This window comes from Psittacula echo (assembly GCF_963264785.1).
Source record: "Psittacula echo genome assembly, chromosome: 14".
Classification (NCBI taxonomy): Eukaryota; Metazoa; Chordata; class Aves; order Psittaciformes; family Psittacidae; genus Psittacula; species Psittacula echo.
The window spans coordinates 4,687,272-4,715,250 of NC_137750.1; the positions used below are offsets into that span (position 1 = coordinate 4,687,272).

At 46.6% G+C, this 27,979-nt stretch overlaps 1 protein-coding gene across 2 annotated transcripts in view; it reads right to left on the bottom strand.

Moving 5' to 3' along the window:
* ABCA5 (ATP binding cassette subfamily A member 5) overlaps nucleotides 1-19,564 on the bottom strand; it is a 32,377-nt gene extending 12,813 nt beyond the window's left edge. Inside the window, exons 1-22 of one of the 2 annotated variants that reach the window (XM_080629518.1) lie at nucleotides 19,527-19,564; nucleotides 16,962-17,082; nucleotides 16,234-16,351; nucleotides 15,338-15,542; nucleotides 14,083-14,241; nucleotides 13,855-13,952; nucleotides 12,895-13,124; nucleotides 11,372-11,513; nucleotides 10,573-10,761; nucleotides 10,097-10,244; nucleotides 9,073-9,241; nucleotides 7,435-7,493; nucleotides 6,813-6,923; nucleotides 6,447-6,622; nucleotides 5,914-6,033; nucleotides 4,699-4,837; nucleotides 4,432-4,522; nucleotides 4,123-4,262; nucleotides 2,849-2,968; nucleotides 1,673-1,874; nucleotides 1,257-1,426; nucleotides 232-365 (exon numbers count right to left, since the gene is read on the bottom strand). In XM_080629518.1, the coding sequence (XP_080485644.1) occupies nucleotides 232-365; nucleotides 1,257-1,426; nucleotides 1,673-1,874; nucleotides 2,849-2,968; nucleotides 4,123-4,262; nucleotides 4,432-4,522; nucleotides 4,699-4,837; nucleotides 5,914-6,033; nucleotides 6,447-6,622; nucleotides 6,813-6,923; nucleotides 7,435-7,493; nucleotides 9,073-9,241; nucleotides 10,097-10,244; nucleotides 10,573-10,761; nucleotides 11,372-11,513; nucleotides 12,895-13,124; nucleotides 13,855-13,952; nucleotides 14,083-14,241; nucleotides 15,338-15,542; nucleotides 16,234-16,338 (2,907 nt within the window). In that variant the 5' untranslated portion in view covers nucleotides 16,339-16,351; nucleotides 16,962-17,082; nucleotides 19,527-19,564. Of the gene's footprint in view, nucleotides 1-231; nucleotides 366-1,256; nucleotides 1,427-1,672; nucleotides 1,875-2,848; nucleotides 2,969-4,122; nucleotides 4,263-4,431; nucleotides 4,523-4,698; nucleotides 4,838-5,913; nucleotides 6,034-6,446; nucleotides 6,623-6,812; nucleotides 6,924-7,434; nucleotides 7,494-9,072; nucleotides 9,242-10,096; nucleotides 10,245-10,572; nucleotides 10,762-11,371; nucleotides 11,514-12,894; nucleotides 13,125-13,854; nucleotides 13,953-14,082; nucleotides 14,242-15,337; nucleotides 15,543-16,233; nucleotides 16,352-16,961; nucleotides 17,083-19,284; nucleotides 19,362-19,526 lie in introns of those variants that run through there. The other variant, XM_080629517.1, reaches the window with a different exon arrangement.
* Between the last annotated feature and the right edge of the window lie 8,415 nt (nucleotides 19,565-27,979).

Genomic DNA, 27,979 nt, shown 5'->3' on the forward strand with positions numbered 1-27,979 from the left:
AAAAGGGGATGGAAGTTTTATTGGTCTACCATAATTATCATTATGGGAGAACATTCATTTTGATAATTTGATAGTATTTCCATTGTGTTAATACAAGTCCTCTTGTATAAGCAATATCATAGGATATTATTTGATTACATGACTCAATACGTGCCTTTCAGTCCGGAGAACAACAAACCCAGCTGCTTGTCTGCTCCTTGGGATACGACTGAGCCAGTCTGGCTCTCTTACCTGTCTGGGTTCAAGATCAAGCACATTTAAAGCTGCACTGTGAGGTGCTACCGAGACGTAATCACTGTCATTGAACATCTCCAGGAGGATGTTCATGCTCCCAAGAGAGCGAACAATGTCGTCGATACTGGATTCTGGTGTAAGACAGAGAAAACAACGTCGAGGCATGAAATTGTTTAGGTTGAAAAGCCCCTTTAGATCATAAAGTCCAACCATTAACCCAGCGCTGCCAAGCCACCACTAAACCATGTCCCTAAGCATCACATCTACATGTCTTTTCCAAACCTCCTCAGCACTCACTAATGCATTTTCTCAGAGGTACAACCCTAAGAAGAAAGATCGTCGTTTCCTCACACCCATCAAAGAGAGTCTTCTGCTATTCCAAACACATGAATGGCTTTATTTTGGCTTCTCACTCAACAGCCTCCAAAGAACTCCAGAAAATGTTATGGTTTTATTCTCCAATGCATTTGTGCAAGTCCAATGGAGCAGAGCTGCCAATGAGCATTATCAGGAGGCTCAAAGTTTCAGTTGAATAGAAAATTCACTAAAATAGCAGGAAACCAGCAGCACTTTGATATGGTGTCCAGAGAAATTAAGTTGCATTAAGCCCAAATTCCTGTAGCTCAGACCCTCATTTCTATTGCCTGCATTTGCTGCTATGCACATTTAAAACATCCCAAGTTGAGGCAAAAAGCAATTTTCCAAACTGTTTTATAGCAGGATTTTAATGTTGATGGATCTAAACGGCTCTGGGGCCAGTTCCTTCATACAGGTCATTTTATGACATAGTGAGCATAAAGCTACCAGACATGGAGGAGGAGGAAGGTCTCCAAATCAATCCCAGTGGCATGAAGGATACTCACTCTTTACCCTCTGTGGGTACTTGGAAACCCTTCATTTGGGTTAACTATGAGGAAAAGGCTTGTCCCCAGGCCCAAATGCTGCACACATCATCCTTCCCCACCTTGTAAAACACTATCTTAAAGAGAGAAGGGGAGACAGAAGCATCTTTACCCTCCTACCTGTGGAGTTCTGCAGCAGGAGATGACTCCTGTACTTGTGAGAGCTCTCTCCGGGCTTCAGCAAGTACAAATCAGGGGAGAGCTTGATGGCAGCGACGGAATTTTTGATGATGTGATGTATGAAAAACAGTAGAATCTGAACTACGAGGAAAATCAGGAAAAGCAACAACCTGCAAGAGAGAGAAGTTTGGGGTTTACTAAAATCCAGCCAAAGCCAACCCAATTTCTGTGCATACTACTAAACATCACCTCCCGCACCCCGCAAAAGCATGCATTCAACAGTAATGGATAGTATCACTTATTATGTTTCAAATATAACTATGGGGAGAACATTAATCACACCCTGCCCTTTCTTTGTGTCATTCAAACAGGTTTGGAGCATTTATGCATACAAATGAGAAAGCCCCAATACTCACATCACTCTCACACACTTGTTTTCCCGCTTGAGACTAAGGAAATGAACTTTTGCTATGGTGGCAACCTGCTTCTTCCAGAGGGCTGCATTGCTCATTGCGGGTGCCTTCGTCTCCGACAGCATCAGGAGGCTCTGCTCCATATCGTCCAGGGATTTTGTATCCATTTCATCCTGCACTTGCTGGGAATTGAACACGCTGTAATCTGAAACAGAAGAGAGTGAAACTCTACAATGTGATGCTCTGACAGAGCATGGTTTGAAATGGCAGGGCTGGAGGAAGCTGGGTGGCCATCAGTTCCTGCCCCTTGCTATTGCAGAAGCCATCTCATCCCATCCCAGTGTCTCAACTTAACCCCAAGGTCAATGACACTGATCTACCCAAAGCTCTGAATCACACACAGAGGAGGTGATATAAATTTCTGCCACTCAAAAGATGTATTCACCCCTATTTCTCACCATTAACCTACGTATGCATCAGCACTAGTCAGTACCAGCGTGTTCAGCTATTAAACCCTCTTATACCCACACAGAAACTTTGCAGAGCAGGATAGGTTACTAGCCTGTATCACTCAGAAAGCTCTAGAAAGATTAAGATAGCTTAAACCATTCAAAGTAAACATCAAAAGAAGAACTGATTCATTCTGGAGTAACATTAAGTGATCCCAACTTTATTAGAATTGAAAGTTAATTTAAAGGAGGGGGAAAAAAAAGCGAGAAGTTCATCTATTTCAGCCTTAAATGCAGGCTGTTAATATTACTGTTCATGCAGAAAGCTGGAAATGAATTTTACACTGTGCATTTAGAACTGCTTGAAAGTAAAGCTCCATTAGGACAATAAAGCCCATTTTAAGAAGCGCCACTACAAAGCAAAGAAGCTGTAAGTACACTGGATGAAAAATGCACTACCGCAGACACAGCAAGTAAAAAGCTTTTCCCCTGCCTCCTCCCAGAACCACTCCACACCCAAAACCACTGCTTTTGAGTGGGTTTTGTGTTAAATGTTTCAAAAGGCTGGATCTGGCTCTGAGAGCAGAGGAGCTGATGCGCTCTGCAAGAGGACTTGTTATTCCTGCCTCCAAGGCAAAGCTCCTTCTGGTAGTGACGAGGGCAATTCTACACTAGTGAAGGCTAAATCAGATACGAAGGAAACCAGTAAAACAGCCATGGTCCACCCCACCTGCTTGATCAATCTCTGCCTCAACCTCCAGCTTCAGGTAGACATCCTCCAGCGTCGTCATTGAAACGCCATAGGTGATAACGCCCAGGTGGGAATGGGTGTCGAGGTCAGAAAACAAGCCTAGAGACAGAAATGAAGCATCCTGCTCTGAAACAGGGCTACATCGCCTCCCAAGAGGTCTTCAAGCGCACCAGAGGCATCCCTAAAGCCTTCTGCATGGTGGGAAAAAGGAGGTAACGTGTGAATGTGGTTGCTTAGTTATGAAGACCCAGGTCGTGGCTTGAGAGCCAAGGTTGGGATAAGCCCCTTTTAGCACAAAACTTCAATGTCTGGTCAGAAACGGGCATGTTTTCCTGAAACTGCCTTCTGCCAGTCCTATGAACTGAATGACTTGATAAAACAAGGAGCTTCAGAGCCAAGATCACACTGAAAGGAAAGGTAAAATGGGAAGAGCAGTTGGATACACAATAATGCTCATCACATCTCCACAATTCCTTCTGCCCCTGTGGCTGAGGCATGTTCCCAACCTCGGCTTCTCCTGGCAATAGTTTTGGGGAATTGATTCAATCCTGCCTGCTTTTCCAGAAAGTTCACACAGTCTCTGCTAGAGGGGAAGCGAATAAACTATGAACTGGCTAAATGCAATGGGGAAAATACCATTTATGAAATATGAGCCGCATATTCACATCAGTATTGATTCTCCCTTAGCTCTGCACAAAGGGGACACTGTTTCTTCCATACCCTGGGAGGTGACCAAGGAGCCCAGGGTAGGACTGATCAGGTAACTGCTGCCATCTAGTGAAATCAGCACATCTGCTCTGTGCTCCCTCACAGTGAATTTTAAGGCAGTGACACGATGCTCTTTGCAACTCACAACAAGGGGGATTGATTTTGGTAGGACTTGGGGCTTTCTGGCTTCCTGCTGGAGGCCAACCCTGCTCATGAAAACACTCTGTGACAAGATGATGCTTCTGCAGGACAAGGGGATTCTTGGACAAAGGGGTCTCTTCATCCTTCTGCTAACAGCATCTCCCCAGCCCTCATTGTTGGGTACCCGCATCCCACTTAACACACCACAGCTCCTTCGGGGGATGCAGCAAGGTCATCACTCACCTAAGACCTTACTTAACTGAGCACCAGCCAAATAACAAATACATATAAAGACACATAAATGCAGAAGTCACAATGTAATGAGAATTGCAAGTTGCAGCCACGTTTGCTGGATTTCATTTCTACAGCCATTCAACCCTGCAGCACCACACAACCATCAGTACCTGCAAACTTGTCCATGTCCTTAAGCGGCAGCGTGTACACGAGCTGCTCATCGTTCTCCTGGAGCAAGCTGGCTGCAGGGATGTGCTGTCGTATCAGAGAGGTTGTAGCTTCTGTGTTGCAATAGGCATCGATGTGCATGCTACGAAAACACAGGAAACTGGGGTTTTAAAGCTTTTCTCCTTACACCAGCACAGGAGAGCACCAAGCAGTCGGTACAAAGGGGTTGCCATCTTACAGATTTCAACAGAAAGCAATTTAAGAAGTGATATATGATGTCAACACAACACGTATCACACAAAAAATAATACCTCAAGCGATAGCCAATTCCCCATTTGCTTTTGAGAAAGAGAGAGGATCCAAGGCATTTTAACATCCCTTGAGAAATCACAGCTTTCCGATCTAGAGACAAAAGTCAAGAAGGATCTTGAATCAGAATACCGACAAAATCTGCTCCAAACCCCCTGTATTTCACATAGGAGTGTATTCCATGGTTAGAGAAGCATCACTTCCTGCTGTCCACTGACGGGACTGTCACTGCGCCAGGTTGGTACCCAGGGGGTGGCAGCAGGACTCACCAGCAAGGATATCCGCCTCATCCATGAAGTGCGTGCTGAAAACTGTCACACGATCCGCTTTCCTGTTTTTCAGGAGGTTCCAGACGATGTGCCGTGAGCATGGATCCATCCCTGCAGTCGGCTCATCCAGCAGCAAAACCTTAGTGCAAAACCAAGAGAGCCTGTAAAGCCACATCCACATGCATGATGCTGACCTCAGGAAATCCTACCTAAGTAACAGACACAGGGCTTGTCGCTTGAAGCCTGCTCATTAGTCCTCTAAAACATAGAACATTCTAGAGTAAGCAGGGCAGCTCCCTTCATTATACATGGAATAAACTCACCTCCTGTTGTGACAAATGGGAAAATCATAATAGTAAGTTAATGCCAGCCTGTTTTATTCTGTTTCTAATAAAGTCACTTTTAGCTACGGACTCACTCCTCCCATTAAAGGATGGTTAAATACACACACACTCTTTCAAAATCCCAGTGAACTGACACACATCATATTTAAATACAGATCTAAAGGCAGCCCCCACTCTTAAAGGCTAGAAATAATAGAACTGTAACACAAAAAAGAGCTCTGGCTCCATCCCTGCTCCAAGTGCCTGGAAGCAAGGAATCTGGAGAGAGAGTTTTGACAAGGGCATGTAGTGACAGGACAAAGGGGAATGGCTTTAAACAGGGAAGCTGTGGCTGCCCCATCCCTGGCAGTGTTCAAGGCCAGGTTGGACACAGGGGCTTGGAGCAAGCTGCTCCAGTGGAAGGCGTCCCTGCCCATGGCAGGGGTTGGAACTGGACAAGCTTTAAGGTCCCTTCAACCCAAACCAGTCTGGGATTCCATGGATCTATGGATTTGCAAGGAAAGTCTCCAACAGGTTCACTCTTGGGAGCTAAATCTTACTTGTCAGAAACAGCATAAAACTTGCCATGCTATTTATTTCACAAAGAGGTCAAATCCAGAGCCACTGCCATTACCTAAACCTTTAACATCCTTAATTATAAAGGTTCAGCTACTGAAGTGATTTTAATTGTTTAAACCATAAGCAAAGAGAAAAGGAGCAACAGATGTTCAAAGTAACAATCTCTGCCTCTCACTTATTAGCAGCATTATTATTACATATATACATACATAGTACTACATCTTATTAGCATTATTAGCATGGTTCTGATAAGAAACACCCACCCTTAGGTGTATTAGTGACACCAAGTGAGGAACTTCTCCATCACACTCACCTTTGGGTTACCAAGAACAGCAACCCCCACCGACAGGCGCCTCTTCTGCCCCCCGCTTAATTTTTTAGCTTGGTTGTCTCTGATAGGCTGCATATCCAAATCCAACAGCACTTTCTGCACCTGTAGAACACACAGAACACATCTATTGTTAAAAAACCTATAAGTTTTTTAACCAGATTATTAACAATAACACTCAAATTAACTGTTCCTAATTCGGTGTATCTGAGCTGCACACCCTGCTAATGAACCTGTACATCCAGAGCAGGGTCTTCAGCTCCAGCAGAGCAGAAGAACTTCAAAGGTGTCTACACCTTAATACAAATGCTGTGATTTAGAACACTTTATGAGCATTTTAGTCTCTTACACATAACTGACAATTTATCTTTGTAAAGAAATCTGCCTGTACCTCTTTGCCTATTGTACTGTAGAACAGTATTTCTCTGCAAACTTGTCTTAGGGAAATCCCTGCACAGTGTAAGGGTATTTTGTCATACAGGTTAAAATACAGACAGTATCTGTGTGCAGCTGATTACCTCTTGTATCAAATCATTCTGAGGGATTCCTTTAATTGCAGCAAATATGGAGAGGTTCTCCTCCACAGTTAGTATATCGAAGTGGATGTCGGACTGAGGGCACACCCCCGCTATCTGTCGTACTTCGAGCATCTCATCGATTTCAGAGACTTTGTGCCCATAGACAGAGACAAACCCTATAAAAGAAAAGCCAGGAGCAATCAGTGGAGAGGTGTTGTTACTGCCAGAGAGCAGGCTAGCGTGGACACGGACCTAAAGTGGATGTTATCCAGAGAAAAACCTGGTGCATCCTGAAATACCAAAGGTCAACGGCTTTGGTTTTCCAAAGCAGGATGCTCAAGGTCTCCTGACACTGAGGAAGCTCACCGTCTGTTGGTGGACACAGCCCGCAGAGGATGTTCATCAGCGTTGTCTTCCCTGTCCCACTGTGCCCAAGCAGAGCCGTGATCTGACCTTCATAGATGTCAAAGGATAAATCTGGTCCCCAGGGCAGGCACAAGAGGAAGAGGAGACGTTAGTGGTGTTCTCGTGGTACCCGGAGCCGGCTCCTACCACAAAGGTACATTCAAATACTAACATGTGGGGTACGCATTTAGCCTCTGCTCAAGGGGACACCTCACCTCCATGCCCTGGGGTGGCATGGCACTGCTGGGCCGGGACAGTCCCTGCACCACTTTGGGGTGACCATGTTTGAAAGCCACATAGGGAAGGGAAAGAACATATCACTAACAACATGGGCAGAGGAGTAACAGAGATGACATCAGAGGGCTTCCTTTGGTGATGGAAGGGCTCCCCTTTTGGGGTACCATTTTAAACAAGATTACTCTCAACATAAGGACACACACAAGCACATCTGGCATTCATGCTTTAAGGCCCAGCCCCACAAAAAGAACCAAAAAGCCCAAACTGAAACACAAAAGATCACTCAACAGTTCAGCTATCGCTCCGCTGCACCTGGTAAGCAGGTATAAAGCTAAAAGGTTCTTACTTCTGAGAGCCTCCACAGTTTCCCCCTTTTTCCTGAATGTTTTCTGAACACAGCTGATTCTGAAAGAAGACAAGTCATTTTATAAGCTATTGTAGGATCTTTGTACGTCATTTTGAATGATCAACACTTGGCAACAGTCACAACAAGAAGACCACACTAAAATGGCACTAGACATGTTAAAGACCTATAGAAGCAAGTCAAGAGACAGGACATCTTGGCACAGAACTTAGTCCACCTCCACCCTGGTACCAGAAAGCTTTTTCTGGTCACCTTCTAAGGTATCTCCTATGATAATACGCTGAGTTATTTCAAATCTGTGTTTCTTTATCAAATCACGACCATGCACTAGAGGTTTCCCAAGCTAGAAAAGGCAACAGCTACTCCCCAATAACTGCACAATACAACAAAAGATTCAACAGATATGATATGGAAAAGAGGTGTTAGTAAAACAGACGCCAAAGATGTGATTTCTGGCAGCTCTTGATCAAAATTAGGTAGAAGAAAGTAGGTATCTTTCTCTAAAGAAAGGCAAAACACCTTCCTTCCAGCCCCACTGCTAGTCAAAATGAAAAATGCCAATCAGTTTATCTGAAGGCACCACGTGAAGGATGCATTCAGGAAGCCTGGCCAGCCTGAAAATGAGGATGGGGAGTGGATTACAGGAGTGAATAGCAAGGAGAACTGGGTATGCAAGAAAACAAAACCTCTACATATAATGATGACAAGATAGCGCAAACATGATGGTGAGCTGATGGAGAGATGCCATGGCAAGAGTCCAGGGTGAATGAACGATGCAAAACCAGCCACAATATTATAATGTGAAAATCAGGATAAAGACTGGACCCTTCAACCCATGGTGGATGCCCAAAGAGATACGGGTAGTGTGGACAATACAAGACTCATCCTAGTCACTAAGCTCAAACAGTTATTTGAGGCTCGCGTAGCCAACCAGGAGGAGTGAAGATGCAGAGTTCCCCAACTCACATCAGGCTACAGCACTGGAAAATGATGGAACCAAGCGCTAAAAGGCAGATACTGAAAATAACATCTGGGAAACACCAATAAATACCTGACAGTGCAGATGCAAGACATCAGGTGACACAAAATGCAGCATGAAAGATGAAAGAACAGATATCCTGTTTTCAGTTCTGTTTTACCCTCGTATATGGGTAAAACCGCCACGAAGTTCCCCTCTGGTCTACAGAGGACACATCAGCCTTCACACAGACCTAGAATTCAGCTTTTCCTCCTCAAAAGCGCATTACCAGAAACTAAACTCTCCCAGAAGAGTAGGCGTTTCAACATCTGCAACCGCTTATGCCTCTCATGGCCTCAGTGCAACTGAGCGAATGGAAAACCAGCCGGTTTTGAGAGGGCTCCAGCTAAAGGAATACAATCCACAAACAAACCCTTTCTTTAAGCCCAGTGATCTATCCTTGGAGGGCATCCATGTCCTTGATGATGGGCCTTCACTGAAGATGGAAAGTAGCCATGGTGCGTGTGTGGAGGGCTCTCTGCAATGCATACCATATGCTGTTTGAATCCAGCATAGACTGGATAACTAAGTGGTTTTCAAGTTGCACAACAAAACGTCAGGATCCAGGTGAATCTGCACGTGAGACAGGGCAGGAACTGTACCTGATGGCTTCCTTCCCCTGGAATTCCGAAGGCACGGGTTCAACTATCTCACTGAAGCTTAAACTGCCATTGACGCTGCTCTCGTACAATTCCTTGTAGTTCTTTCTGTGCTTGGACCAAAAAGAGGGCTTCATGAAGAAGAAGGGCGTGCGGCGCAGTCCGAACTCCCCTGGAAAGCAAAGGGAAAAAGCCAGTTTCTTAACTGGAACTGCAGATATTCCTCTGAATTTGGCTTTTAGCTCTAAAACCCATGAGCTATGCTGCTAAAGGCTCAGGAGCCAGCCTGCATCCCATTCTGGAGGGATTCCATCAGCCAAGTTTACATTATCTGCATTTAAGCTGTGGTTCCCATCAACACTGCAAGCAGGCTCCAGTTTTAGCTAAGTATTTAAATACACGTGCAAATCTCTTTCTAGGCAAGAGAAACCCCCAGTGCTGAAAGAAAAGTGACTTAAACACAGGCTTAGAAATCAGAGAGAACAGAGGCAAAGGCTGCTGAAGGGTCAAGCAGGCATTAGCCACAAGATAAACAACTGTATTCTGGGTTTCATGTTAAACTACTGCTGTCACAGGGAAAGGTCTGGAACAGCAGCAGTCCTTAATTATCAACCCTATAAGAGCAATTTGCAAGGCTGAGGCATTGGTTAACCCAGTAAGGAAGCTTCTCCTCTAGAAAGAGGGAAACAGAAGTTAGCTGGAGTGCCTAATGGCCACTGTGATTCTAAACACGCTGATACTGCTCCTCGCATCTCACACCTTTAACAGGAAACAACTGATTTCAGCTTAAAGTATTCTGAGTCACAGCGTAAAATGTATTTGCAAACAGCACCACCTCCTTTCTCCACAGTCAAAATTCAGACAGAAATAGAATCCCAGACTGGTTTGTGTTGGAAGGGACCTTAAACCCATTCCCTGTCAGCTTAAAGCCATTCCCCCTTGTCCTGTCATCAGCCGTGTCAACCTGGGGCTCAGGACCTCAGGAACCGGTGATGCCAGCACAGTTCAGTTTTTCTCATGGACATACCTGGCATAATCTGATCCAGGTAGACAGCTACAAGCAGATAAAAGATGCTATCCAGCACCAATAAAATGAGAGAGATGAAGAGTGGGTAGGGACCGTGACTTAGATTTGAGAACGTTGCACCATCTTCATAATCTTCTAGATGCATGACCTGCCAACAATCAGGGACAGAGGGAGATGTTACACACCAGCACTATGCCAGCCTGGGAAGACAGAACAGCAAACTTAACACAGCAATAAATAAAACAATGGAAAAAGTGACTGAGATCACAGCAATGAACACAAAGAAAACCAGCTACTTGATGGTGCACTTGATGTTAAATTGCTGTGGTAAGCTATTAAAACAGGCATTTTCGCCTACCACCATCAGTTTATCAAAGAAAATCATCATAATTTCACTACATCAAGAGCTGGTTGAAGATGATACAAGAGAAATGAGCACGATGAGGCTGCGATCCGAGCAGAAGGTGGTGATTTACCTGCGCGATGCCGATCAAGAAGCTGCACTGGCACAAGGGGCTGAGGACCCACACGAAAGACTTGGGGAAATCTTCCAGCAGGACAATGTTAAGGCCCACAAACCCAAAAGCCAGCGTCGCCAAGAACTCCACTATGCCCACATGTTTTGACTTTTTAAATAGAGGTGTCAGCATAAGTGCAAAGAAAACCTAAGGACAGATTACAGAAAGAGGTAATAAGGTACTATATTAAGATATATTACAGGGTATATGAAAACCAAAGTAAAAAGACCACAGTTTCAATCTTCGCTCTGATAACCACATCGTTTTCCTGGTAGTCACTACAGCATCACCCACATCCCACATTTCCCTTACTAACAGACCACTGGGAGGGGCAGAGGTTCCAAAGATGCCAAGTGACAGAGCACAGGAAAAGGGAAAAATTTGCTATATACATAATTGTCTGACCCTTAATTAGGGTTTTGACATTACACTATATAGCAACAGCCAATGTTTAGAAGAGTGCATGGGTCTGGACTTCAAAATGGTGCTGTACAGACAGTGTTCAAAACCACATGGTTATAAGCTCGATATTTCAGTAAGGAAAGGTGTTCCTCATAGTGACCACTGAAACCTGTACAGCAGCCCAAACTGGAGCAGACCTGGGGAATGGGATGAGCATGGGCAAGACACCCACTGCCAACTGCTCCTGCAGATGCTATGCTTGTTCCAGATGCTTTAATAGAGAGAGCAAGATCAGATGGGAAGGGAAAAAAACCCCACAGGGATGGGTGAATTCACTGAGACCAGGAATACTTACTGAAGAGACTCCATACAGGAAAAAAAGTAGGAATATCACAAAGGCACTGCTCTGGGGAAAGAGGGAAGAGGCCGTTGCAATCACCGCCATAAGAATGGACATGACAAAAATCAGGCTAATGTAAAGCAGCACCCAAGAAAGCCTAGGAGCAAAACAAGGGGAAAAAAAGAACAGAAAGCAGTCAGTGAATTCCCAGCCGGAATTATCCCCACATACAAACAGCTAAATCTACCATTCTTTAATATTCCAAACAGCTGCACCAGAGGACAAGCTCGCAACAGAACAAGAGCCCCCAGATAAAGAGCTCTCTTATAAACATCCCTGTGATTGTTCCAGGCATTACAGCACACACATCAATACCCGGAGCATCAAAGTTCCACAATCAGATGATTCATGACTTTTATATGATTTAAACTTGCATCATTAATTTCCTGATATCACCAGAAGAAGGTAAGTGAGCAGCAGGCTTCAATAATTAAAGAAATCCTATTTAATATTTAATACACTGGTCATTCCAGTAGCTGGGCTGGGTAATAAAATCCTTTTCTTTGTAAAAACAGAGCTGCAAGCCTGGGAGCAATTCTGACCTCAGGAAACAAGGGGGGCTTGCAAACAGGCAGTGAAAAAGGACACATCTTCCACAGCAGCAAGTTTCTGAGCTACAGTCAGTGGTTGATCAGAGCTGCATGACCAGTGTGCCATCAAACACCCTGGACCAGAGATGCTCAGTGCTCACGTGCAAAGAGGCAAGTGGGGATAGATAACAAATGCCACAGGTGATGGGTCGGTTAAACAGGATTTATCACTAAGGATGTATCACAAATAACCAGAACTGGCAGGAAAAAAGCTTGGGTGCAGAAATCAAACAAAAGCAACCAGACAAAAATAACCCAACTGGCTGTTACAGTGGGAAAGATGTTAAAACGCTGTCGGCCCCTGCAGCAAAGGGCAAAGCTAAACCCATTTTTATCTCTGCAGCTCAACCCATGGTTTCAAATTAGCACATCCCCTCATCTGGAAAAAAGCCCAAACATTACATTGCATAGGGTAAGTTCCATCATGGTATGGAAACAAGCTTAGACTGCTCTGTCACATTAAGATGATAGAGTTAGATTCATTTAATTATGTGTCCGGGAAGGAGGAGAAACTGCAGGTTACCTGTGGAGCCTCCAGAAAAGGAGGCACTGAGCCAAAAACAGTCAAAACCAATAAAAATCAAACTACATAAAAATCTCACACATCATCACACATTTAAACCCTCTAAGTCAGGCATAACTTTACCTTCATAAATGCAACAGCATCGCTCTGGTATTTACTGATTAAAATGATGCTGCAAGTTTCTCTCTGGATAGACCTTACAGAGCATCTCACTTTTAGGCTGCTTCCAGTTCATCAGCCTGAAAACAACATAAAAACCTGGAGGATGGGATAGAACTGTTTTCTAGAAAGTGTTAGTTTTCCTATTTCTTTATATACTTCATATTTTCTTTATCAAGAATGGGTTATCTCAAACACTCACGTACCAAAAGGCAGTGTCGTGAAGTCCCAGTATTTTTAAGAACTCCTTCAACTTCCTCTCCTTTTCTGCCACAATATGAATGGCCAGATAATACCCAAATGGAGAGAAAGCGATCACCAGGTAAATTAAAATGATGGCACGGGGAAAATTATCTATTTCCACCACTGCAGCCTCTCCCATAACCACGGCTCTTGTCAATTCAAGTTGTTCCCAAACAGACTGATTGGTCTTCAGCTGGAAGGAATGGAAGGAAGAGTTAGTTTTGCATCACTCCTGCTTTTGCCACCCTATCCAACCCAGCAGCAGCAACTCCAGCTCAGCCCTTAAGTGTTGTCACTAACAGAGAGAGATCTGGAGAGCCCAAACCCCTACAGTCCCCAAATCCCAGTTCAAAATCATGGGAATTGGAGAAAATCCGGATGCTTAGTGATAAAATTAACAGGTTTTGCAATTCCTATTGCCTAAAAATGTAAGACTGGCTCTCACTGCAAGCAGCACGATGGGAGAGCAGCAGGGAAAAGGGCATTGCTGGCAAATGATGACACCAAAATAGTAAGGCAAATTCCGCAGTGCCTTTTGGGCCAGCATTTGAAATAGCTTTTTGGGGTGAGTACTGTCATGTGTTTTGAGGTCTAACGCAAGGCTCCAGCATCGCACACAAATGAAGACAAATGTCCACATTATTCAACTGGACAAGAACACCTCTATACAAGCCATGGCAAAACACACATGAAATAGAATCATAGAGTGGTTTGAGTTGGAAGGGACCTTAAAGCTCATCCAGTTCCAACCCCCTGCCACGGCAGGGACACCCTCCATGAGACCAGGCTGCTCTTCTCATTGTATTCAAGCTTATTTTTGATATGGCATTTTGTACCATTAACAGATAACATCACAAAACCAGCCAGAGCCCAGGCACTCCATGGATTTGAACCTCTTGCTTTAATGACATGATCAGATTTACCTGTATAATTGCAGCATCGATGCAGGCTTGCAGAGCTATAAACCCCGAGCTCCAGTATGTCACTGATTCACATCCTTTCCGCAGGTTGGAGCAACTGGCTGCAGAATGAAACATGGCATTTCAAAATGCAAACAGCCAGAGTTAATCTGTCCCGTCCTCAATGTAAAGATGGGAATGACCTTTCAGTTTATCCCCTTACAGAACACAAATCAGAGTGTGCACACTCACCTCTCGATTCCATGTAGATGGAAGACATAGCGACTGAATCGTGGAACCTCAGCTGGTAGGACATGGCATCATTGAACACAACACCCACAAAGTTTGAGGGTTTAAAAGCACTGGCCTCTTGCAGCTCCTCTTCACTTAGATACTCCTCGGTGATGATGCCTGTGAGACAGAGGACATTATCACACTGATTTAGGTATCAGCACAGCAGGGAGAAAAACTGCATCAGTTGTAAAGAAGCATCATGATAATCATTAATGATTTATGTCATTTTGGAGATAGAGCTATAGATATATAAGGCTGTATTTTTGTCCCAGTGAAGGAAGTATTCTCCTAAATAGAAACTGTTGCTCAGTAGCAGGATAAAATTTAATCTTATCCCTGAATCTTCCCTTTTTCCCCCCTTTTTTTTGCTGCTCCAGCAACTTCTGAGCCCCAATCCTCTGCTACCTATCCCAGAGTTTATTCTCCAGCACCAGTGCTTTTCAAGAAGGGCAGATTCAGTGGTACATCGGGCTAAATATATGAAAACATGGTATTTGCACCAACTTCAGCAGAGGATGGGAGGAAGATGGGGTTTGAAGGAAGAAAGTGGAACCATATGGATATATGCCATATGGAACCTTATTTTCCATAAGGAAAATGCCGATGTTGGGCTGGTTCTCCAGCTCCTCTGAAGCATGCCCAGCACAAGGAAGAGAATCAAAGACACCAAACTAATACATCAGAGGGGTTTGGGAGAGATAAGTTCCCACTTATGTGCAAGATGTGTAGGCAAAGCGCTTAAGAAAGGAAAACAAAAGTAAATCTGTTTCAAAAGCAGAGGTGACCCAGTGTTAATAGCAATTACACAGAAATAAAGATGCTCTTGTGATAGTAACAACAGGACAGAAACCACAACTTAAAACATCTGCAGGACAGCATCATCTCCTGAATCTGCCCCAGGATGTCACAGGACAAGTATGAATTAGCCCCAGAGCTGTCCAGGGCCTTTATGTACTTTGCATCGGGGCATCTCAAATCCTTTCCTGCAGCCACATTAACACTTGTTGGCTGCAGGAGGAGAATGGGAATCGCTGTGCGATGGCAGTGCCAGAACATTCGCCAGCCAAGCAGAAAAAACGCCTTCTCAGTCTCTGTCTGAGCAGAAAAGAAAGGCAAGAAATGCTCTTTTCCTATCATCATCAGTGACAAACACAAGCCACAAGCCGCAGCGTGAGATATACTGAGGAAAATCAGATGCTTGGTGTATAAATACCATCTTCAAAGTTATCAAAAGCCACTTTATTCATGATTTCTCGCGCCATCCGGGTCGGTGGTGTGTACCCGATGATGAAATTCACCAGCATGGAGGTATCCAGGGTGCCGAGGTTGGTGTTGGCCACCTCAGCGTACTTCCTATGCGGGTGCATCATGCTCATCAGAATGAGCCAGAACAAGAAGAAGAGTGGGAACAGGACCTCCTGTGTGAGACAAGAAAGAAAGGAAGGTGAAAACTCCAAAGAGCAAGTGCAGAAATGAAACCTTCCACAAGTTTCAGTTACACAAAGCTTAAAGAGGGGCTGAGTTTCCCCACCTTGTTCCTGTAAATTTCCCTGAACATTTGCAATGCACCAGCAATTTCAATGCCAAATCCTTCCCTGGCACTGCAGCAGGATTTTAATCGCATGCATTAGTAACCTAAGAAGCCACTTTCAGGCACAAAGGGATAATTCTACATGCTTTAAATATCAGCAAACTTACACTGTTTGGGTGGAAAGCAGCAAAACACAAAGCATGAACTGTTAAACAAGTCTAGCCAAGCATTGAACCGCCTCTTCTGTACTTCAAAATGAATCTTAAAGTATTACACATCACCTATGCACACGGGTGAACTGTTAGGAAAGATAAAACCTTTTTGGAGAGGTCAAATCCTGCCATAATGCTCAGATACGGGTGCAAACGTGCGCTGAGATTGCAATATTAACATAAGGATAATGCCTTACAGCTCAGGATATGTTTCCAACCACAAAACACCTTCTCAAAAACCCTATTCCACCCCAAAATTCAGAGCACTGCGAAGCTTCAGAAGCATTGCAACAAAGCTCTGACTCACAAACCACTTGACTGCAGAATAACAGCAGGCACAAAGGCAGCAGCAAGTGCTCCACTTACCTGAACGCTGCTCTTTTTAGTCCTGCACTTAATAAGACAGTTCTTGAATAGGAGAGCTCTCGTTTGCCTCCATACTCCTGCTTCTCTGAGAGCAGCTGGTGCCATTTTTCAAGAGCAGCTTGTTTAAGAAGCAAACAAGAAAAGACCTATATTAAATGACAAAACAATTTAAAGAGCAAAAGCCGGGCAGCTGCGTCATTCAGCAGCTCGTATTTCTCTATTTTCATATAAACTTTTCAGTTTCTCATATTTTAAATGCCTTCCCATACGCATGCTAGCTGCCGTGACAGGCAGGAATTGGTGGCACTGATTTACAAGCTTTACTGATTTACCCCGAGCCACCCTCCGTGCAAAGGTGGGATCAGCTCAATGCAAACAGGACTTGAGCTAACCTGGGCTTGTTTTCAGTTTGCTACTATAAACTACAAATCAAAGTCTTTATCTCAGAGCACAATGCCAGTGTCCATCACATGGCAGCCAGCCAGAGCCATGCATCCAAAAACAAGAGCCACCTCACCCCGGGCAAACTGTCCAGTTAACCATGAGTAACCCCTTTGCATCCTGGAGCAGATCCAACACTACTGATTTTCATTACTTTCTCTCTCTTCATTAGGCCACCTGCACAGCAGAGTGGTGCTGAACATCATCTTTTAGGAAATAAAAGAAGAAATCAAAATGAAATTGAAGATGCTTTTCCAGGAGAGAGCATCCCATCCCACCCGGAGTACCTGATGAGGGATGGCAGGCTGAGAAACCACCAGGTTTTTATCCTGTTTTGCCACCACCTTGCTGTCCCAAGGTTCGGAGTCACTGGTTAATCCGCGTCTCTCTGTTTCCTCATCTGTGGAGCTGAAATACAGCTATGAGTGGCTAAGCCCAGGGGTTAGTGATGGTCTGGACCAAACCACCCCTTCCAGCCATAAGACCCACCTCCGGCAATACCAACACGCCACAGGTTACAACCAGATCGTTTCTCATTATTTCAACTAAAACACAGCGTAGATTTCAATGGATATCCCATATTCCATGCTTTTCAGCTACCAACACTCATTCCAGAAGCGGACTGATGGTTTTGGTGGCTGCATACTCAGAGCAGCCCTGCGTCAGGACCTGGTTCCGCTGTTATCTCTTAGACAACACATGGCTCAAGCTTCCTTCCCCAGCTGTATTTTAATATGGAAACCTATTTTTGGAGCACAGGCATCACCTAACTACAGAAACACACAAGGCTGCTGACATGCCAGCACTGCTGCTGCGAGCTGAGCTCCAACAACTTCAAGTACATGAACTGCTCCTGCATTTAACAGGGGTAAGAGGGAGGAGAGGAGCGGAAAGGCATCTGAGAGCACCCAGACCCACTGATCACAGCTTCCATTGCTGGGTGCTGGGGTCCCTCCCTAGGCAATGACCCAGCACTAGGACCCGTGATGGCTGCAGGTCACTGGAAGCGAAGCCTTAGGAAAAGATCCCACCTAGAACCCCGATAAAGTCCCATTGAAACTACTCCAAAAATGAAAACCATAAAGATTTTGACAGAAAGAATAATGAATGCTTAAACGTGAAGCTATGCTGATAGCCAGTCCTCACAAGAAACATGCATACAACTCCTCTGGGTGTTTTAGAGCTTCAAAATGACAGCACAGTGGTTTAGAATTAATCAAAAGCAGCAGCTATTGCTTACAGGTCATAAAAACTAACAGGCTGCTGCCCTCTGCTCACGCTGTGCCCTGTTAAGTGCTTGGGCTGCCTCTGTTTGCTTTCAGGAGCAGATTTCAAGAGCTCTTACAAGAGAAGCTCCACTGAGGTCCTTAGTGAATGCTGCACGACTGTGTTAAAGCAGCGACCCCTTTCCTTGGTCTTCTCTATTTTAGGCAGCAAAAAGCCCTGGCAAAGATGCTTTAATCAGACTGAATCACCAACACCAGTTACTGCTGCTTTAATTATTTTCTATCCACTTATAAACTAACAAACAGCAATACTCCCACGTCCTCCCTGGAGCCTTTCCATGCTTTAATTACATCACCTCGCTTGGAGGAAGGGTCATTTTCAGCCTGTCAATTGATTTCTTGGTATTCCACCTGCCATTTCCACTTAAGTTAATGAAGCCACACAGCACATGGGGAGCACTGAAGAAGCATCACTTGAATGGGGGAAAATGGTTGGAAAACAAAACCCAAACCCTTCTAGAAGCTCCCGATGTGGAAATGAACCCAAAGGTTGAGCAGAAAAGGAGCTGCCAAGAGATTTCATTCAAATAAGACTGGACAAAATGAAAACACCCCAAACCTGTGGAAGTCCCCCACAATTCAGCCACTTCCTTATGACCTTATCCCCCCAGGAGAAACAGCTGAAACACAACTACTTATGGGCATCTCAATCAAAGCAATCACTGGGTTTGTACCTTAATTCCACATCAAGGATGCTTGTCCTTACAGGGCCTTTCCCAGACCAATCTGACACTGGTCTTGAAGGCTCAGTTGATGGGATTTAGTGCAGCCCCTCAGGTTTCCCTCGGTTTTTAAGCTAAAATCTCAAACTAGGGATGGGGTGAACCTCAGCTTAATGTGCTTGAAGAAAAAGCAATCAACTTATCAGTGAACGACAGATAAGAATACAAGACTATTGATCTCGCTGCAAGCAGACAGTAGCCCAAATGATACTTAAGGGAAACCCTGCGGTGCTTGTTACTGGTCTTTAATTATTTAAGCTCATTGCTTTATTTATGCATTCTTAAAACGGGATGAGTTTTCCTCCCTGCCTGAATCCCGAGGGATACAAGCGCGTCTCGGGCTGAGCAGCACCATGAACCCCCGCACCGCAGCCTCCAACCCTCCGGACCGACACGGAACTGCAGCGTGAGGGAATGCCCGGCTCCTGCATTCATATCCCGCACCCCCCCGCCGCAGCCCGCATCCCTTCGCATCCCGCCCCGAACCCAGCGCTCTGGAGCTCCGCCGGTCGCTAAGAGCGGGTACGGGATTGGGGACACCCCTCTGTGTTTCCATCCCTCCCCTTCCCCCAAAGGACCCCTTTCAAACACCCGCTCCTCACCATTCTTCGCCCAGCCACGAAACCTGAATGCACACATCAATAACGACCCAAAGCCTTCACTCCGGGGCAATGACGCGCTCCGGCAGGTACCGAAAACTCCTCCTCTTCCTCTCCTTTCCTTCCCCTTCCCGTTTTACACCCCTCGGGTGGGGGCTGTTTCCCCCGCTCCAGCCGGTCCCCCCCTCCCGGTTCCCGCCTCCATCCGCAGCGGAGCAAAGCCCCCCCCTACCCCCGGCACTCACCGCTCCGCTACCGGCCCAGCGCAGGGCGATGGCGCGGCTGCACCGCGGGTACCACCGCCCCGGGGCGGAGCGGGGCGGAGCAGAGCGGGGCTGCCTCGAGGGACCGGGCGGGGCCGCAGCGCCGGTACCCGCCTACCGAGAGATACCCCCCCACCCCACCAGCCCCCCCCCCGAACGGGAGCCTTCGTGCTCGGGCCCCCCCACCGGGGATGCTTCTCCACTGCTATGGACCGCTTGTTCTGGGACCCCATCTTTTCCCAGGACCTTCCCCCTCCCATGGATCCCTATCCCGGGGACCCCTACTTCCACGTACACCCTGCTCCCATGGACCCTTGTCCTGGGGAGCCCTCCTCTAGGGATGCCTTCCTCCTGGGAACACTCTCCCCATGGACCGCCTGTCCTAAGAACCCCCTCTTCTCACCCCCACCCCCCCCCCCTTCCCATGAACCCCTATCCCAGGGAGCCGCTTCTCCCTGGAATCTCCTTCCATGGACCCCTGTCCTGAGAACCCCCTCTTCCTGAGACCCCCTTCTCCCATGGATTCCTATCCCAGGGACCCTTCCTCTCAGGGACACCCTGCTTCCATGGACCCTTGTCCTGGGGACCCCTCTTTCTGGGACTCCCCCCTCCTGGTGACCCCCCTGTCCTCACCAGAAAGCCAAGGAAAAAGGGTCAGAAATAAGGCCCAGGGACTGTGGGTTGGCTGGGAGCCGCATGGGTACACCCAGGGCTGCTGGTTCCTGCTTGCATCCAGAACGTCACTGGAGTTTTATTGCATTACCCAAAACACAATGAAAATGCTGCCTCGCATACAAACGCTGATCTCCTCTTGGTTACATGTGTTGGTTCCCTGCCTTGGTGTCCTGAGGGCGCATGATCCCACTGAGTTATTCCCATTCCAGAGAGTGTTCCTGTCACACTCCGGACAGGCCCTTGTCCATGACCGGCCTTTCTCTGACAAGAAGGATGTGATGAAAGCCACTGAGACATCAATTATCCCATTCCCATCACTGCCAGCGCACTGGAACGTGCTCGTTTTCCTAAATCCCTCCCGCAAGCTGCTGGGAAAGGCTGAGCTGAAAGTGAAACCCGGAGGTGCCATTGAGCATCTGGAGCCCTGCGGCAGAGATGCTGCGTGCTCGGGAATGGTGCAGCTCCGTGTGCTCCCTGAGGAAGGACAGCTCAGCTTCCTGCGGTTGGATGGAGCAGGGTTTGAAATGCCCTTGTCCGAGCCGGTTTTGTGTACCCAGGGAGCTGCATGAGCATCACGCATGCCTGTGCTGGAGCACAGCGCTGTAACGATGGTGTGGATTCAATATTTCACTTGGAAAACTGAGATCAGGAGGTGGTGTCCTCATCCAGAAGGAAGGAAAGAGTCTCTAAGGACAGTTTACATAAGGAGGTATCGTGACCATGCCCAAGCCTTTGTGTTCATACTTTCACCTACAGCTGTGATTGGAAACATCTTGGATTCAAGCCCCAGACATGGTCCCAGGACCCTCTTTATCCAAATCCTATGGGCTGGCATAGGGCTGTTTTGGGAAAGAGGTGTGGGGAGAAGGTTTTTTGAGGAGGAGGTTTTAGACACAAGGTTTTGGGGACAAAGATGCTTCCACCAGGTGTCCCCCGTGAGCGGCAGTTGTGGGTCCAGACTTCTTCATATGCCCCCATACAAAATGTGATCAAATCCCACCTCGTCACCTGGTTTTATGCCTTCTTTTAGGGGGAAAAGATTAAAACGAAAAAGCCATCAGCAAGGCTTGCTTTAACTGGAAAAGTTCTTTGTTTTCATCAGTTTCCACCTTAACAAAGAGCATGAGATAAAAGCACTCTCATTAAATAATGCCTTTTAGTTTTGCCTAATGAATGCTGCATAAACACAATGGCATAACCTGAGCTTCTATAAAAAAACCCAAAACTTCTTATCTTCATCCATCTAGCATTAAACAGAACAGAGGCCCGTCTGGGGCTGAATTCTTCTGGTCACTTTGATGTTGGTTGTGGTCTCTGTTTCTACTTGAAAAGTTTTAACTGCTCTTATTCATGTTCTACCTGCAAAGTCTGGAACTCCTTGGGTATTTTAGCACAACCTCCCTCCTTCATCGGTCCACAGTTCAGCTCACCTCGAGCCCCATCCTTCCAGGGAAGAGCCTGGAACAGCAATAACCCCCCCAGCACAGTTCATAGAATCCCATAGACTGGTTTGGGTTAAAGGACCTGAAGGCTCATCCAGTTCCAACCCCCTGCCACACCACTCTCACAGTTCACAGAACATCAGGCTATGTCCAATGGGAAGACAACATTACCTACAATACATCTTAGTGCCAGGTGATGGGACACCCATGGCACTGGCGCTGCTTGCATCCCCAGAGCCACCGAGCTCAGGCACAGCAGCATCAATACAAGAGACAAAACCAACTGGCACAATGGGGAGAGAGCCTCCACAGAGCAAGCATCACCTAAAGCACTGCAACGCTTTTCATCTTCAAAGTACACCAAAACCACTGCCTAATTAATTTTTACAACAGCCCTGCATGCTCAGGTGCCTTAAACATGATCTCCATTTGGAGATATAAAAAGCCAAGGGTGATGTAATTTGTTCAAGGCCAAGAGGAGTCTGTAGCTGGGGTAGGGATGGGTACTGCAGCACCAGAAACCTGCCCAGCTTAGCTTCTGAGCAGAGAACTTTGAAGACAAAAGGAGCAATTTCATCTATTTAACTGGAATAAAGATCTAAGGAACTACACCCACCGCACCACGTGCAATAAAGCTCCATGAATGGCTGCACAAAGGTTTGGCAGATACAGATGATAGGATTTTCCTTATGGAAACTTATATCTGCCTATAATGGGAACCAGGACAAACGGGGAAAGGCCCATTTCTGCAGCACGGTGTCTCCGTCTGCATTCAAGCCAATCATAAACCAAGCCAGCACCTGGCAAAACGTTTACACATCTATTTGTAAGTTAGGGGTGTTTCTTCCAGGAGCTCAGTATAAACACGCTGCAGCTGGAGGGGTTGTTGTTTAAAGTATGTGAGTTTGAAGACAAAAGGTAAAATAACAAAGCAAAGGAAATGTAACTTTCTTCATCATCAATGGAGAACAGCAGGGAGATGTGGGGGGTCCAACAAACCCAAGTGTGTGCTGGTGATACAGGCTGGGGACCTTCACACCAGACAGCAGAGGTTGTCCTTTGGCTGTAGGGCAGCCCCAACACTGTGTCTTCACACCCACAGTGTCTGCAGCTCCCAGGTACCCAACACCTATGGAGGTGATGCTTGTGCCAGAGTTGTGCTGGATCCTCAGCACGCTTCTGCTCCATGTGTGTGAGCAGGGCTCCAGTTTGGAACAGGGAACTCAGAGCTTTAAAGAAACTTGAACATCTGAACTCCATCATTTGCTGATGCTTATCCCAGCAAGTCTCCACTTTGTTTTCTGTACCCAAATCACCAACAGCTCATGCCAAAGCAGTGGGAATTTCTTCTAGCCCTCATCACTGATGGATCTGCATCATATCGGGAGCTTGGAAGCTGCAGTGGCACATGCAGAATGGCACATCTTCCCTGCCAGTCTGGATGGCCATTTCTGCCACTTTCTTTTTAAAGCATCTCCTTATGGAGGTATTTCTTACAAAAAGAAAGCTGTGCAGGGGCACTCACCTAAGGAATTCAGCAACCAGGATATTATGGCAACACAGTTCAATGCACTGCAGTTGCCACACATTAATCCATCGTGTTTCAGAAAGAAAACATGATTAACTGAATTTCCTCTCCTTAAGTAGGTAGAGACACAGCTTTTCAAGAGGAAAGAGGAAAAATGAAGTCAGCATTAAAATCACAAAGGACCATTTCCATATTCTTCAGTAGCATCCCTGCTCATCCTGCTGTGCAAAACCTGCTACCACCAGGATGTGGAACAGAGCGAGAGGGAGATGCTCACATCAGAGCAGGCTCTATTTATTGCAAATCCTGCCCATCACCCTTTCCTGTGCTGAGAGGGGAGCACATGTGCAGTATCGAGCTAATGAATAAATGGCCAAAGCTGGAGCGTTATTCCCAAGTTTCAGTTGGGTGGATGTGGCCCTTTCTGTCGCAGCCGAGAAGCTGCTCCTGCTCCGATGGCTCTGCCCCTTCTGCAGAGAGCTTGCAAGGAGCCCAGGAATGCTAAAATGATTTTGCCCAGTGATGCAGAAGCTTCAGGTGAGCAGCTGCTCTTTCACTGCTCCACTTTCTATCAAAGCTCTGCACAGCCCTGTGAGAACCAGAGGCCACAGCGTGAATTGCCAAGATCCAAATGCAGATAAACCCAAATGATTCCTCATTTTCCTTTGGACTTAGACTTACCATCTGCTTATTAACTGACTGGAGTCCTGCCTCTGGCCCACTCCTTGTTACTGCTTAGATCCATTTTCCTCATGCAAAGCGCTGGCTGTGCCTCTTTGCTGCAGATGCTCTCCTGACCCTGGGCATGTCACTGTTGCAGAGGAACTGGGTGACCACAGCCCAAAGGCTGCTTATGCTGGGAGTCCTAGGCACACTCTTCCTTCTGCATCTAGGAGTACTGCTGCTTTATAAGAAGAAATGACACAAGGAACAGCATTTATACTGTAAATCAGAGATGTTCTCATCTCACAAAGGACACTAAAACAGTTGTTTTTGCCCAACACAGGGCTTCTCCTGCATCCAAACCAGGGGCTGCAAGTCATCTGAGGTCAGTTCTCTCGATGCTGAGCACCAGCAGCAGGTTTCCAGCCTCGTGCCAGCAGCCTGCCTTCCCTCTGCTGAGGGGCTGCATTGAAGAGCTGCTCTTTTCTTTCTTTGAGGGATCATTATTAGAGGCTGTGCCGGGCAGAACCAAATCACAGGCGAGGAGACCGAGTCCCCCATTGTGCGCTGCTTCTATCTGGAGACAGCAGCTCCTGAGTGCCCAGCACTTCAGCAGAACACAGGCATGGAGGACAAAGCCACAGTTATGTACTTGTGCCTCTTCTCATTAGGGTGAGTTTTGCTGGGCTATGAGGCAGTGTGCGGCACCGTCTGTCATTAGGAGCATCAGAGGTGCCAAGCAGGAACCGCTGCTGCTTCCCTGCTTGCTTCTCCTGCTGTGCATCCGTCCAGACTGAAACAAAATCAAGCTGTTGTAAAAGCAGGCTGTCCCGAATATTTAGGTTTAATTAATCAGGAAACTTGCCACCAACAGTTAAACTGAGTCTCAGAAATCAGGTACCTTTGTCTGTATTTGTATATTGTATATTGTCAGTATTACTCCACCATCTACAGCAGAGGCAACCATAGAATCACAGAATGGTTTGGGTTTGGAAGGGACCTCAAATCTCAATCTCCCCTCTGTCAGGTTAAAGCCATTCCCCCTTGTCCTGTCCTTACAGGCCCTTGTCAAAAGTCTCTCAATAGCTTAGAAGAACACAGAACAGGCTTTAAAGGAGAGATATACTCCATATTTACTGGAAACGATGTGCTTGCATCAATAAACCTCTATATAAGCACAGGGGTGATGCATTTGCATCATCTAACACGAGAGCCCAGATTCTCTGCCAGCAAAGCCCTTCAGCAGTAATTCACAGCACCTAATTTAACGACCTGCCTCTCTCCGTGAGCGAGGAGGAGACCAAAATAAACCCTGCAAAACCCAGCTTCCTTCAGGGTTTACTGCTCGAGGTCTGCAGCTGTGCCCACTGAGAACGGAGCTCTGCCACTGCCAAAGCCACCAGCTCTCTGCCACCCAAAACTTCCCACTATTCAGAAGCAGGGCACAAGTATCAAATACAGGCCAATAATGGCAATTTATAAAGAAAAGGGGTTAAACCCCTTCTGAGAACAGCAGCATTTTGCACCTCTATAAGTGCTTAGGCAAAATGGAAGCTCATTAGGAGTCAGATTTGCTCATAGCACGCAAGACTCTGTGCCCTTACCCACCTTCTAGAATAACATTCAAACTGGCTCAAAGTAAGATTTCATCAAAGAAATTTCAATCTTGACCTAAGACTTGGCACACGGAGAGTTTCAGCCCAGAACAGACTTTTATGGGAAGTCAGAAACCTCTGGAAAAAAACAAGTTTGCAACAGACTCTTGAACAACAGCAGTGCCAGGGGTACAAGGATAATATATACACTGTGTGCAATGTGTATAGAATGCTACAATCACAGCCACATCAGTACAAACAGATATTCATTCCGGCCATGAATGATACCTCATGTTGACAGAAAAAAGAACCAAAATGCCTATTTTAAATCAGCAGCGTTTGGAGGGAGGAAAAAGAACCAAAATTCCTATTTTAAAGCAATTTGGAGGGGGAAATGTGCCCATTGCTAATGGGGAGATGGCAGAAAATAGGTATTTTCCATCAGCGCTGCTGTTGCCCCGATCCAGCAGCCATCAAACACTTGCCCACCACCAGCCGTGCTCCCGTCCCAGTGAATTTTGCTGCACGGATTATGAAATACAATTTCCTGCTCTGAAAAAGCACCGAGCCTTTGTATTGCAGCGTGCTCTGGGTATACATGTCATTGACAGAAAATTATGCTTCCTGCTGCCAGCCCAACACAAATATCCCTCCAGACAGAGGCCTCTCTACCTGTCCTTATTTAGCACTGCTTTTCTCAGAATTGCACTTTTGGAGCTGCTCAACCTCAGTGAACCGTTTCTGCAGTGGATTCCTCCTCCTCCTTCCTCTCCCTGGCTGCTGGGAAGGCGTCAGCCCTGAATATCTGGGCTCCTCATTGACTGATTAGAGTTGGAAGGGACCTTAAAGCTCATCCAGCTCCAGCCCCTGCCACGGGCAGGGACCCCTTCCACTGGAGCAGGTTGCTCCAAGCCCCTGTGTCCAACCTGGCCTTGAGCACTGCCAGGGATGGGGCAGCCACAGCTTCTCTGGGCACCCTGGGCCAGTGCCTCAGCACCCTCACAGGGAAGAGCTTCTGCCTAAGAGCTCATCTCAGTCTCCCCTCTGGCAGGTTAAAGCCATTCCCCTTGGCCTGTCCCTGCAGGCCCTTGTCCAAAGCCCCTCTCCAGGTTTCCTGTAGCCCCTTCAGGCACTGGAGCTGCTCTCAGGTCTCCTCTTCAGGAGCCTTCTCTTCTCCAGGCTGAACCAGCCCAGCTCTCTCAGCCTGTCCCCACAGCAGAGATGCTCCAGCCCTCACAGCATCTTCATGGCCCATCTGGACTCACTTGAGCAGATCCACATCTGCCTCCAACCCCCCCGGATGGTTGGGACACTGTGTGCATCCATACCCAAGGAGTCATCTGGCACCCACATCTGAGGCAGAGCTTTTGCTGTGCAAAGGCAAACCCCCTGCAAAGCAACACATGGCTCCTGGCCACCTTTATGGCATCTGAGCCCTCCCAATGCCGATGTTTATATCAAGCCATCCAAATTTGTACCATATTAAACAGGAGCACAAAAGACTACCGCAGGCTTTTCAGATGGATTCACAGAGAAAAGCGGCTCCAGTAATTAACCCCAGATCACATTACCCTGAGAGCTACACAAACATCATAAAGGTTTAATAAACCACCTCAAGAAAAACACTCATGTGGTGGTGGTTGTACACAGCGAGGGATAGAGCTCTACCCCAGACAGCTCACGGCAGTGAGGAGCTGGGATGCTGCTGCCGTTGTGCTCCCAAAGGAAGCATCCGTGCAGGAGCCTGCAACTCATTCTGCTGCAAAAAGAGCTTAGAGGGACAAAGGACTCAGTGAAAAAGAGCAAGAAACAAAGTGCAAAGTACAGAACAGTGCCACAAAGGTGAAAAAGACCCAAAACTAAGCCTGTGTAAGGTAGGAAGTGAGGGATGCAGGGCAGGTGACTTGCACGGATTGCCATCAACCGGACCAAAGGTCACTAAGTTGAAAGCAGTTTTCATTTACGGGCTTCTGCCCCTTTTATGAGCTGCGTGTGCTTCTTGGGTCACATTATCACCTCTGAATTGCTCAGCTATCTGGTTAAAGCCACAAAGGGAGGCTTTCCCAACAGTCCCACTGTGTGCAGCAGGGCAGCACAGTTTGTGTAGCTTCTGTGATTCGCAGCATCCCCCTGGGCTTTTCACCCATCCGTGATCCAAGGTGGATAAATGTCCTATTGATCCAAGGTGGATGAATGTGCTTTGAGTAAACGGCTAAGAGAGGAGATGCTGGTGGAGAAGGAGACGGAGGAAACTCAGACAAAAGGTAAGAGGTGGCTGAACTCTCAGGGACTGTGTTTGGCTTTAAGCGCCGGCAGCCTGGAATTCCCTTTAACCCCGGGAACAAAGGAATGCAGGATATTGCTCGGCACCATTCAGGCTGGTGAGGAGCAGATGGTCTCTGCTCCCATAAGCGGCTCATGCTCGGGACGACTCATTGTTTCTCACCTCCTCTCCTGTTAAGCCTCATTCTCCTCCCCAGCATCTGCACCCGCTGTTTGCTTTGGCTTTTCTTCAAGCTCCTTCCCCGCATA